Source organism: Grammomys surdaster, unplaced genomic scaffold, assembly GCF_004785775.1.
Source record: "Grammomys surdaster isolate TR1022 unplaced genomic scaffold, NIH_TR_1.0 242, whole genome shotgun sequence".
Classification (NCBI taxonomy): Eukaryota; Metazoa; Chordata; class Mammalia; order Rodentia; family Muridae; genus Grammomys; species Grammomys surdaster.
Genome location: NW_021604687.1, coordinates 5,284,148 through 5,297,393, shown reverse-complemented (window position 1 = coordinate 5,297,393; position 13,246 = coordinate 5,284,148). Strand labels below are relative to the sequence as shown.

Here is a 13,246-nt window from a genome sequence, read left to right as displayed (position 1 = left end):
GAGAGAGGAGAGAGAGGAGAGAGAGAGAGAGAGAGAGAGAGAGAGAGAAAGCAAGAGAGAGAGAGAGCATGCTCTGTGGTCTCCTTGCTTGTCTGGGTACTCACCTCGGGATGCCCTTACCACACTTGAGATGGCACATGAGGGCCCCAGCACAGCAGGTACTTGTCCCATACTCATAGCTGGTTGGGTTTCTGAACAATGAGTGAAATAACCTCTCTCTGTGTGTGCTGGGGGTTCCTAGCTTAGGATGGCTCAAATCCTCCTGCCTCCACTTCTCAACTGCTTGGATTATAGTCATACGTCACTATACTCGCTCCTAGTCCCCCATTCTTGGTGTTATCCTATCTTAAGGATCAGATTTTGGGCCAACACTCCAAGCCTAGAGAATGCTCAGGGGTGGCTGGGCACTGGGAAACTAGATAGTGGCTCACAGCACGGCTTTCACTGTCTTGTACACTCTCTTGCTGGATGCGTCATTTGTGCACGCCTGGATGTGTAAGTGGTACTGCCCTCCTCCTAAGGCTGGATCAACTGGAAATGGAGTAGGCACTGGCCCTGCTCTAGGGGCCTGAGCTGAGGGAAGCCCCCTGCAGGGATTCCTCTGCTCTGATTTTGCTCCCACTCACACCCCTCTTGATAGCAGCCCTAGTGTGAAGGGAAGCCTGAGGCCTTATCACTTCCTCCCAGAACCGCCTGCCTGTGCAGGAGGAAGGGAGGGACTTGGGGCCCTGGTGTCCCTGAGCAGCAGCACCGGACCCTCAGGCTTGGCAGGACCCCTTAGCCTGACACCTCACTGGAATGTTTCATTTTCTTCTCTTCAGCGACCTCAGGCCCAGGGCAGAGTTTTTGAGGGCTAGGACTGGAGGTCTACTTGCAGTTCAGGGCTGTGAAGAGGGAGCCCTTAAGCAGGAAAGGCACCCAGCAGCTTTGCCTAAGCCCCCACACCAAGACTTTGGATCTCAGGCCCCAGCTCTCTCCTGGTTCTGTGAAACACCACACCTAGGGTGTCCCTCCCCTGCCCCTGTCTTCTGCAGTTAAGTAGTCATTACTACTGTTTGTAGAGGCTTCCCATGAACTAGAAAACTTACAGACCCAAGAGGTGAGTACTGCTGAGTCCACATTTTATCCACACAGAGGCTCGGGGAGGTCTAGTAACTTGTCTGATGTCAAACAATTCTCGACATGGAGCAACACTCTGTCTCAATTCTGTAGTAGGGCCTCTTGTTTCCTCTTACCTAGTACCTCATGGCCTTGTTCCTGGCCTCTCCTCAGCCGTGCAGCCTCATTCTGTTCTGTTCACACTGGGAGCTTTTGGCATCGGTAGCCTGGTCCTTCTGGCTCTTCCCAGAGCCAGGCCTCAGTCTTCCATATGACCCCTTTACTTACAGATCTTACCTGCTCATAGCCACATGCCCCTCACCTGTGGTCTGGTGCTGGTCGGGATGGGGACGGGAGTGCTGGTGCCTGGCTAGGCTCCGGTGCTGAAGAGGCTGAGCCCTGCTTGCCACATAGTCCTAGGCCCAGTCCGAGCCCTAGGCCACAGGGTGGCCCAGGCTCCTGACCCACACTCTTCAAGTTGCCCATGCCAGCTCACCTCAACTCTGCTGACTGCTCAGCAGAGTCCTGGCCTTTTCCTTAGGAAGCAGGGAGGGGGGTAGTGGGAGGGGGGCTCTCAGATGCTGGCCCTCGCCCCGCCCCTGTCCCACACACAATGGGACAGGAACAAGGCCGGCAGGGAGGCTCTAAAACCTCGGCTTCATGCCCGTTGACACAGAGGGTGGGGGGCCGGACGCCTGGGTTCCGCCATGAGCACTAGAGCTGATAAGTGGGAGCCCAGGTGTCCGTTAGAGGCCTGGGGAGTGGTGGGTTGTCCACTAGAGGGTGGGAAAGATGCTTTGGTGGTGTTAGGCCACAGTATCAGAGCAATGGATTGTCATATTCCTGTGACCGCAGAGATCTCCAGGTTCATCATGGCCCTCTTGCTCCTATCTCAGAGTCCTTTGGGAGCTTGGGGACACAGGTTTAGCAAGGATGCAGTGACATTTTGTCCTTGTGCCTGGTATTAGGGTATCTTTCCCATTCTCATCTCAATTTCCTGAAACCCCCACACCCCATGACTCAAATGGGGGATACAAAAGGGCAGGAAGCTGCCATCCAGGGCCTCCACCCCCAATCCTGTCAAGTGACGCATGTTTCCCTGGGGCAGCAGGTCAGTGGAGAGACCTAGCCACCAGGACAGAGGCAGATGGCTCACAGGGGAGAGATTGGGGGCAGGGGGAGTGGACACTGAGTGTGGGCTAGGCAAACTACAATTCCCAGAATGCAGGGAGACACATACCAGTACATTTTGGGCACCTTAGGCAGACATGCATGTTGGAGTTTGTAGTTCTGTACTATCTATAGCTGCCAGAAAGCCAGGAGCTAGATATTTGGGTGTAAAGGAGCTGGAACCTTGTGAGTTTGAGACCTCAGAGGCCCCCCAAAAAAGAAACTATGAGAAACAAAACAAAACAAAACCCCCAGAAGCTTAGAGACAGGGAGAGGCAGAGACTGGGAGAGGCAGACAGGCAGACAAACAAACATGTGGATTTATGTTGGCTGGACTCTTGAAAAACAGAGGAGGATAAGACTGGGGTGGGTCTGGGAGGGGGGCTGGCAGGAATAGCCGGAAGGAATGGGCTGTGCTGATCTTTGGGGTCACTAAGAAGGTGGGGTCCACTAGTTTGGGGCAGGGCAGGTAGAGATAGAGGGGCCTCACAAATAGGGAGAAGCCGCCCTTGGATGTGAGTGCCCTGGTCTCCAGGGGTGACTGGTGGGGGCTGGGTACAGAAGGTCAGCAGGTGACTCTTACTCACACCAGTTTTCTTTCATGTCCCTGGCCTTGAGACAGCTGCCTATCCCTACTGACTTGCATCCTCAGAGAGGCAGGAGATGGGATCTAGCCCCTACTTCTTAGACATTTCATCTTCACAGAACTTTGGAAAGACCAGCTCCACCTGGCTATAATATCCAGCTATAACTTTGACTCTTTGACAACCGAGAACTCTTTCTATTAAGGAGGCTATGACTGGCCTCAGTGTCAAGATTCTAACCAGAATCATATACTGACACCTTTGGATGTACCATTGGCCACAGCCTAGATACAGATCTCCAACCCCTAGGTCTCCCACCAGATCTTCTCTACCATGCTAGGTTCTTCTCAAGGTCTGTCTCATCCTTCGCCTTCACTTGAAGCCTTTCATATAGAGCCAGGGAAGGCCAAGGCCTTCTAACATGCTGGCCTATCTGCTCTCCCCAGTTTATTGCTCCCAAGATAAGTTGGCTTTCTCAAATACTTCCAGGCTTTTGTGCCTCCAGGCCTCTGTTTATACTATCTCTCTTCCTTGCTTTTCCTCTCAGACCAGAGAAAGTCTTCCCAACTTTTCCTGGGCCAGCCATGGCCTTGGAGATGCCATCCCATCTGCCTCTTAGAAAGCAGGTACCTCTTGCTGCAAGAAAGGGGGCTGACATCTAGATGTGTTGCCTGTGGAATCTGCCTGGTGTTCAGTCCAAGGCTCTGTGTTACCCCAGAGGCTTTGGACAGAAGCCTAAGAAGGTATGTCGATTCATTCTGGGTTCCCTGATGGGCAGGCTGAGCTGCTGTGAACTCTGTCTGAGGCTTTCTCAACTGCTCTGACTTTCCTATATGTCAGACTTGTATCTTGTTCGAGAGCCTTCCTCTGCCTCTGTTGCTACTGTTCCTGGTCTCTCAGGCATCGCAGTAATTCTCTTAAACTTCCAACGCCCTGACATCTGCTCCCTAGAAATCCTGACCATTATACAGCCCCAGGGGGCTTCTGCCTTCTGTAGCACCTCTCTTCCACATGCTCCTTAGGGTTCTTTGTTATCCTGACCCAGGCCCTGGGAGCATCTCTTTTCTTAGAATTGTAGGTTTTGTTTGTTTATATTTCATGTATAAGAGTGTCTGCACATATATGTTTGTGCACCACATATGTGCAGTACCTAGAGGAAGGCCAGAAGAGGGCCTTGGATCATCTAGATCTGGTTGTGACCTACTATGTAGGTGCTGAGAACTGATCCTGGATTCTCTATAACAAGCACTTTACACTACTGAGTCATCTCTCTAGCCTCGGGTTGTGGACAGCTTGCTCTGTGTGAGAGTCCCTTCTGTTTCTTGGGATCTCTGCTGGGTTTGGACTCCCCTCTGCAGAATAAGTGTTTCCAATTTCAGTTTTGCTGCAAATGTGTGTAGCTACCAGGCACCCAGGGCTGTGTTTTGGAAGCCAATGGGAGAAGCACTCAGCATCGGTGTGGAAGGGGTAACACGGCTGGGTGGAGAGACAGGTTTAAGAGTATCCATAGGAGTAGATGTCTAGATAGTCTTTGTTTGAGACAGAACATACCAGGTTGGAGAAAAAGAAAAATACATCCCCAAAAGTCAAAGGCAGAACCTGACTCTTCCATCTCTAGGATGGGGCTTGTTCCTCTCTCCCTGGCCATCAGAGGTTGTGTCTGCCATTTGCCTGCAACTCTGAGGTACCTAATGCTTTACATCTTAGTGACTGTTTGCTTATATGGGCAATTCTATTGTATTTATTTAATAACTGCACTTTAAAGAGTAATATCTGAGAATTTTGAAGATTATAGGGGTGTATCTCCTTGAAAGGAAACCCCAGGTTTAAGTTGCAGGGTCTCAGACTGGATGAAGCTTTCCCGATGGGCTGGTTAGGAGCCCAGCTCCTCCATCTCTGTTGAGGGCAGTGACAGTGGGAAGGTTAACCCAGACCTCCATCATCATTGGTCCTGGTAGACAGGGTGACTGCTTTTATGGATGAATACGGGTCCCTTCCTGGGAGGGCTGGGACTCTGGTGCCTCCTGTACTTCCTGTGTGCCCCCCCCCCCCACTTGCATCTTAGCTCAGACCAGATGTTTGTGCAAGTCTTGGAGGGGAATGATTGCTCTGATCTTGGGGTGTCTATGTTGGGAAAAGAAGGCCCAGGCACAGGGTATGTGAGGAGGGGTTTCTAGGGGATAAGAAGGATGGTGGGTGGTGGAGGGGCTCTAGGGGGTGAGGAGGATGGCGGTGGCAGGAGCAGAAGACTTTGACTACTTCTAGCCCAACCCTAAGTTGTTCAGTGTGAGCTGGAAGTGCCCCACCCTCCTCACTATGAGCAACTTCCTTCCTGCTTGCTGGCAAGGACTGGGTGGGGAGCAGAGGGAAAAGAAGGGAAGGGAGGAGGGTCTGCCAGCCTGGAGGCCTCTCTCATACTCAGGATGTAACTCATGCCATGTGTGGGGGAGGTCTGCTCTGTTTCGAGATTTCAAGGTGGAGCTGGGCTTTAAGGACCACTTTGGGGTGAAAGCCAACGAGATGCAGGTGCTGACTGCAGGCAAGGAAGGGGTTTTTGCTGGTCTGTAAAGGGCTGCGTTGTTGGCCTTGGGCGCCCTCTAGCTGCCTTTGCGATTCCTGAGATAGCCACATGAGGGAAGCAGAGAGCCAAAGAGAAATGATCTGTGCTAGTAAGACTTGGGGTTGGACTTCAAACAACCAGCGACAGACCAGCCTTGGGTCTCTGATTTAATGGTGTGTCTAAGATAGCCTTCTGAAGTGACTCACTAGGCCAAAGCTCCTGCTGGTGACTCTATCTGCAACCCATTCCCAGGGGAAGGGAGCAGGGGTCCCTCTGAGAATAAACCTCTCCTTGCCCTCTTTCTTGCACAAACCCTCACAGAGCCTATCAAGCCAGAAGCACAGGGAGCCATGTATATGCTGCAGCTAGCAGTGTGGAGCATCAGATACCATGACTCCTGAAAGAGAAGGCAGTTTCTGCAGCCCAGGGAGCCAGGGAATAAACCCTCGGAGCTATCCCTATCCTACTGGTAGGCTCCTTAGGGCAGAGCTTGGTGAGTTTCTTGTTCTTACCCAATATTCTCTGGAACCATATCTGTCTACTGACTCTCAGTCTCATGGCAAAGTCTTGTGACACAGAGTCTCTAGGAATCCTCTGTACCTATCCTGGCAGTAGCCACTAGCTTGGGAGCTCCTGGGGTCTGTTTTATAGAGATAATACTTATGTTTAGAAGGGCTCCACCATCATGGCCCAATCATTGCCCGAAGAACTTGCTCCTTTCCTTTCTTTTTGGGGACAGGGCTTTACTTTGTAGCTACAGGTTAGCTACAGCACAGGCTGGCCTTGAACTTGAGATCTTTCTGCCTCAGTTTCCAGAGTGCTATGGTTACAGGTATGTGCCACCAGTCCCAGCTAAGATTCTACGCTAGGAACCAGGATCTTAGAAAAAAAATATTTGGTGGTGGTGGTGAAAGACAAAAGTGTATGTGTGTACAAAAGTATATATGTATGTGTGTATGCTTGTATGTTTGTGTATATTTATGCGTGTATATAAGTGTATGTATGTATATGTGTGTATATGCATGTGTGTGGGTGAGAGAGAGAGAGGCTGTAATACATAAGCAAGCACATATATGTGACCACGACCAGTGAGTATATCCTTGAGCTCTTCAAAACTTATTTGGATCAAAAACCATTGCTGAGGATATGAATGTTTTACTGTTCATGGAACCTGAACATGCTCTTCATTTTTGGTACCTGGTGTGAGAATGAGTGTTTAGGGCCAGGCTGAGATCTCCTGAGTGATGACAGTCAGGATCTCTGTTTCAGGCCTTGGAGACCCTGCATGGAACGCTATCACTTGCCAGTGCAAGGCTCTGGGATGCACCCAAACCTGAGCCAGACAAACAGCTGTCAGGGACCTGTTCAACAACTCTGCACTTTCTCCCTTACTCTCTTTCTCTCAGCCCCTCAGGCTGGCCCAGTTTCCTGGTGTGGTTGCTGTGGTGCTGGGTCCCTTGGGAACCAAAGTTTTAAGCATCAAGTATGCCAAGCATGGAAATTCCGTAGCAACCAGCCCTGGAGATCAGCTGGGAGGTGGGGTGTGTTCTAGGCTTCCTGGGTGCCCAAGGGAGGGGTTGAACCCTCTCTCCACACTAAGGAGAGAGGAGCATTACTTAGAGGCTCTGCAGGTGTGAAGGCAGGGGCATTGTGACCACAGACATGAAGGAATTCTGATCATCCTAAAGTTGCTGTCTTTCAGATTTTAGGGAAAGGTGTATTTTGGCACACGGTATTGAAGGTTCCAGTCCACTATTAATTGGTTGGGTTGCTCTATGCTGGTGGCCAGACAGCAAATCGCAGATGTGATATAACATAACAAAACTGCTCACTTCATGGGTGGCTGAGAGACAAGGTACTGTGAGGTTTTCATTCTGTCCTTCCAAGTAGACTCCCCCAGTTATGCAGTCCTGATGTGTTTGCTGCTGAGCATGGGTTTCCTAAACCCAGATGGCTCTGTCCCCTTTTCTAGAGGAATCTGAAATAAATGGGATTATGTTTCCTGGATTCAGAAGGTGGAGTGCCCTGGGCTCTCAGGATGAGAAGACTTAACTCCACACTGTGCTGGGTTTCTGCTGTCACCTTCCCATAGCACTGGCTGTGCTCACTGGTGATTTCCAAAAGAAAAGAGATGGAGTTCTGACTCCAGTTTCAGACCCACCAGATGGGGACTATGTGACCTCTCTTGTCACAGGGCATTTGTATTTTGGCTCTCACAGTATTCTTTTTGTGTATGAACATCTTTTTTTTCCTAACTGACTGTAACTCTTCAAGGTCAGGGGATGGACTGCAGACATGTTTCAACAGGCGACTTGCATAATATGATATACACATGGGAAGTTATGAGTGGACTGGTAAGATGACTCAGCAGGTGAAGGTGCTTGCTGCACAAGCCTGGTGACCTGAGTCTGATTCCTGGAATCCACATGGTAAAACGAAGGATTCCTGCAGATTGTTCTCTAAGCTCTACATGTGGGCTCTAATGTGCAAATCCACACACTGATAAGTAAATGAATGTAATGATATTTTGGGAAGTGATAGGTAATTGTAAGCCAGGGGGTGACAGGGTCAGAGGTTATCAAAATTGGATCTTAAATCTCTTCTGTGGTTGTTAGTATTTGATGCTTAGAGATCCATGGAGAAAGCGTAGTTCTCTTCAGAGCACAGAGCTGGGGTGGGTTAGTCTTCTCACTCTTATGCTCCTCTCACCCCAACCTGGCTCTGAATCTTGTCTAATGTCAGACACCTCCAACATGGCCATCTCTGTGGCTCATATTCCTGTTCTCACCTCCCATCTCCTTCCCTTGAATTCCCTAGCTTTTGTAGCTCGTGATATATGTTTTGTATAAGCCACAACCTACCCTATTACAGTAGTTGAATTGCTTGACTCAGGTCCAGGAGCCCCAGCTCCATTTCTAACTTGTATAATCTCCAGGAAGTTTTTGCTATTTTGTGTTCCTGACACCTAGAATAAGAAAATGCTTACTTCTTGCTCTGATGTTTCTTAAAGCGTCAGCTCCCAGCCCCTAGTGGAATCCAGAGAATTTCATGTATAAAATCCAGGGCAGAGGCACATTGTTCTGTGGTGTTGGCTGCGGTGGATGAGAGATAGGACAGCCCGGGTACATGAGACCTGGGCTTTTCAGCGCTCAAGGAAAACCAGGTCTTACTGTGTCATTGGCTGCCTGGTGGAGCCATTGTATAGTTCCAGAACGATTTTCAATAGCTTGGGAAAGCTGTTGAGTTCACAGTGTCCAGAAGAGGGCCCTCATCTTGGTTACCTGGGTTGCCCTTCTGGCTTCCTGCAGAGCCTGGCAGGAAGGGCTTTCAGCACCTTGGACAGAGGCAGAGTTCCAGTCAAGCTGGGGCTCTGCACTGCCAAGAAGGCTCAGAGACTTGACAGTTCCCCTGGCAGGGCAGTTCGTGCACGGTGCATTCCTTATTTTTCAGTCCTTTAAGGTCATTTCAATATAAATCCAAAGTCAATGTCAAAGTAGCATATGTTTGTCAAACTCTGAGGGGATTTAAAAGCCCCGCACTTGATGTACACCCATAATGCCAAGCGCTTAGGAGGCTGAGGCAGGAGGAGGCTAGAGTGGGCTAAACAGTGAGACCAAACTCAAAAAAACAACCAAACCAAACCAAGCAGCAAATCTCTCAAACAAATTACCAGGCCAAAGCAGACAACAAAAATTAACCTATTTTCTGGAAGGAATACATTCAAGTGCAGTCTCCAGGCAAATGTCCAGCCTCTTGATCATGAGAGATCCCATACACCCTTGGCCCAGTCAACCACCTTCACGTGGTCACTCTAGCTTTAGCTCTACAGCCCACTGAGTTCTGGAGCCCTCTTGGAGCCCCTTTTCTGTGTGGGTAGCCTCAGTCTCTAATTTAAAAGGACAGATGGCTGACAGGTTCTCAGCCAGAGGAAGCGTACTATCAGCGTCTCTTTCTCATTTGGAACAAGAGTAAATTGGAGAGAAGACCCACACCTGAGTCCCAATGGCATCTGGCTTTATGTAGGTTTATGCTAACCATCTTTCTGTGTGCCCGGGAGAATCCTTACCAACTGACAGAGCCCAGCTTTCCCAGGAAGCCCTCCTGGCTGCCCACCCATACAGAGCACTCTCGGCTTTGAGCTTTTCATGTATAAGTAGTCTGATTCACCAAATTCCTTAATGACATCTGTTCCCTTGTTAGATGAGCTATCTCCTGTGTTTACTTGTTACAGGTCCCACAGTGATACCCCCTAGCAGGTGTGGGGGACTGATGAATCTTAGAGGCTTCTCATCTTCCTTTTTCCCCTCTTATATTTACTTAAAAAAAAAAAAGACTTATTTTATTTATATGAGTACATTGTAGCTGTCTTCAGACATACCAGAAGAGGGCATTGGGTTCCACTACAGATAGTTGTGAGCCACCAAGTGGTTGCTGGGAATTGAACTCAGGATATCTGGAAGAGCAGTCAGTGCTCTTAACCACTGAGCCATCTCTCCAGCCCTCTATATTTACTTTGAATCTGAAACAACTATGTCAAATGGTTCATGATGTTATCTGTGGAGTAGCCACTGGCTTCAAGGTCACACAGGACAAGGAAACAGAGGCCATAGGTGCAGTGAGGTGGTTACCAAGAGAAACGAAAGGTGATTTGGGAGTGGGGGATCTCAGGATGGTTATAAGTTTAAAGCCATCCGGGACTATACGGTGTGAAGAATCAATCAATCACTCACTGCCAGAATTGGAAAGGGTCCCAGAGACCAGCTTGTTTAGTCTCACTTTACAGGTAAGGAAAGTGAGGTTTAGTGATGCTTCTAACGTTACACAACAAACTGGCTCCTTAGCAACACTTCCGACCTGCCCTAAGTCTCTCCATTGCACTATTGTGTAGCTTCACTTGGCAGTATGTTTTTCCAAGGTGGTCATGCCAATATGTCCCATTGCATCTGCCTTCCTCCCTACATGGCAGTGACATTCTTTCATTGAGAATTGGGGTCATGGCTCCGTGCCGATGGGCCATGCCGATGGCAGGAGTTGTTGTGACTTTCGAAAGTTTGTCATTACAGCTCATTCAGTTCTGGCTGGATCTTTTTTTTTTTTTTTTTTTTCTTTTTGAGACATTTGTCCTCGAAACCCAGAAGCTATGCTGTGAGGGAGTCAGGTAGCCACGTAGAAAGGCTTCATGGGATATCTGACCTCAGCTTGATCTGAGGTCCTGATGACAGCCAGCCTCTGCCATCAAACAATCAAACAATCAAACATGGTTGCCTTCTGGTCCTGGTCATAAGTGTGTGAAGCAGTCATCTGCTCCTGGCTGAACCTGTAGGTCCATAAGCAAAACAAATGCTAGCATTGGTTTGAGGCTGGCCATGAGGCAGCCGCAGTTGGTAAAACTTCATTGTATCTACCTTAGTTTCTTCAAACTGTCCTACATGTTTCATTAATTCAACCAACCTTTATTGGCTATGTAAGTGTATGCATTTTAGATGCTACTACAGATCTTTTGGTGGGTACAGACTAAAGAGCAACCTTAGAACGCTACAGACAGTTTCACCTCCATACTTGTTTAGTCCCTAGATTTGATCCTCTGATCCAGTCTCCATACATGTCCTTTCCACCGGCAACACTTCTTTCCTGCCCACTTCAGCTTTCAAGGATCTGCTCCAAAGCCTCTTCCCCTCCTCACTCTCCTCCAGTAGAAATGAACCTGCACCTCGTGATCCCACAGCACTCATTACCGATTACAGTTCAGTCTGCCCACCACCTCTCTCAGACACCACTAGACTGTGAATCCCTGGAGGAGGGAGACTGGCTTAGCCCTCCTGTTCCCCAACCCCCCAGCATCTGGCACAAGGCATAGAACATAGGAGGTGCCCAGGAAATATTCACTGGCATGACTGGTAGCAGTAGAATTGGAAGACAGTCTCCTGAATAGTGGCCTCCAGCACTTTACCCATTTTTTGTGCCACAGAGTCAGGAGAGTATGCCTTTAAGAGTAAGTATCAGGTCAGTAGGAAAAGACCTTAGGATGGGCTGGAGCATGACAGAACCAGGGAGCTCTGGCTTCTCTGTATAGGCTTGAAGTGTGCCCCCTGCCTGTTGATTAGCCTCCCCCATTTCCCTCTCACTTTTCTACCTTTCAATGGGCCCTAAGTACGTGTTCCTAGGGTGGGAGTGGGGATATTGCCCCTTGCTTGTCTCCTCCAGTTCATATCCAACACCACCACTATTCTGAAAACCCAGGTGTACAGAAAAAGTTCCCTATAACTCCCCCAAATTCATTTGCTGTTGAAATGGGGGGGGAATGCTGTTGCTGTTCTTCCTCCCCTGGGGTTTCCAAAGCATTCATCCTCCATCAGCTGTCTGTCAGTTCCAGCCTGCTTGACTGGAACTGCTTGCCAGTCCCGTGAGTGTCACTGACTCTCCAGGGTCTGGTTTTGGCTGTGTATCTCTGCTGGCCTGGTCCTTGGGGGACTCCAGCAAGGGTAGCTTCCATTTCTTCTATTCTCCTGGAGGTCCTCCTCTCCCCCAGGCTGAGCAGGAACAGAGTGGGGTGGGTAGGATGTTCTCTGCAGACTTTTCTCCTTAAACTCTCTCTCTCTCTCTGGGAGCTCAGTGGAGCCTACATGTGTCTCACTATAAATACAGCTTCTCCCTTCCCTCAGTCACAGGCAGCGTGGGGGAGAGCTCTTCCCAGGAATGACCCTTGGGGCCTGTTGTGGGGGTGGGGCAGAGTGTGGTTGCTCTGGGTATTGGGTTTGTCTGTATCTGGAAGTGGGAAGTTTGGGCAAGATAGACCAGGGGGACTTCTATATAAGGTGCCCTCTTAATGTCTGATACCAGAATCCCAGAAATGATGCCTCGGGGAGGACTTGTCTGTAGACCTGCCTCCAGGAACCTTCCTGAGCTTCCCAGGAAGTTAGACTCTACAAATGGCTTTGACACATACCTTTTTCTATGTGTTGTTTGGTGGTGCTGTTGCTGCTGGTGGTGGTAGTGGTTGTGTGTGTAGGAGACAGACATAGAGATAGAGAGATAGAGAGAGATAGAGATAGAGATAGAGATAGAGAGAGAGAGAGAGAGATAGAGAGAGAGAGAGAGAGAGAGAGAGAGAATACATACACTTGGCTTTCTTTAGTCTGAGGAAGCAAGCAGCTCTTAGGAGAGTTACTCTGTATCTAGTTTCCCCTCTTACTGGCATGACAAAGGGCCTCGGTGACCTTGTATTTTCCCTCTGGGATAACAAGATCAAAAGGCTTCCTCAGCAAATGGCTCCCTGTGGTAAGGACTGCTGGCCAGACAGATGAGGAGTCCCCTCCTTTTGGGACTTGTCTTTCCTTGTTTAGAAGGGCTCACTCTCACTCTTTCTCACTTTCAGTCCCCAGGTCCCCAGGCTTGGAAAGGAGGAGTCTCCACTCAGGCAAGAGCCAGACCAGAACCCAGATGCACTGATGTCTCTCAGGGCAAGTTACAAGGTGGAGAAGGCCCTGGGCATCCTGTGTGTGTGAGGAAGACACTGTTGATGGAAAGGGTCTGAGGGATGACTGTGCAGGCAGGAGTCTCTAGACTTTTTTAGCATCAGCTGGTGGAGCCACCTCCTTCTCTCCCACCGGCTGCCTCCCTGAGTCACTGCCCACCCACTAGCAAATAAAAAAGAGTGTCATCTCCTGGCCAGTGGCCCTGTTTGGCCTTAGTGTTTTCAGGTTTTTGCTCCTGGAGTGAAGGTGAGAGTCTGGCTGGGGTGGTCTCATGGCGACCTTTCTTGCGCCCCGCCTCCCTCTTTTCAGCCAGCTTCCTTCTTCATCCTTTGTCTGCCCGTCGCCCCCCCCCCCCCCCC

The 13,246-nt window shown here is 49.6% G+C and overlaps 1 protein-coding gene across 1 annotated transcript in view; it reads right to left on the bottom strand.

Moving 5' to 3' along the window:
* Nos3 (nitric oxide synthase 3) overlaps window positions 1-1,603 on the bottom strand; it is a 20,923-nt gene extending 19,320 nt beyond the window's left edge. The window contains exon 1 of the mRNA XM_028774671.1: window positions 1,421-1,603. Within this exon, the coding sequence (XP_028630504.1) occupies window positions 1,421-1,584 (164 nt within the window). The 5' untranslated portion in view covers window positions 1,585-1,603. The remainder of the gene's footprint in view (window positions 1-1,420) is intronic.
* Window positions 1,604-13,246: the final 11,643 nt, after the last annotated feature.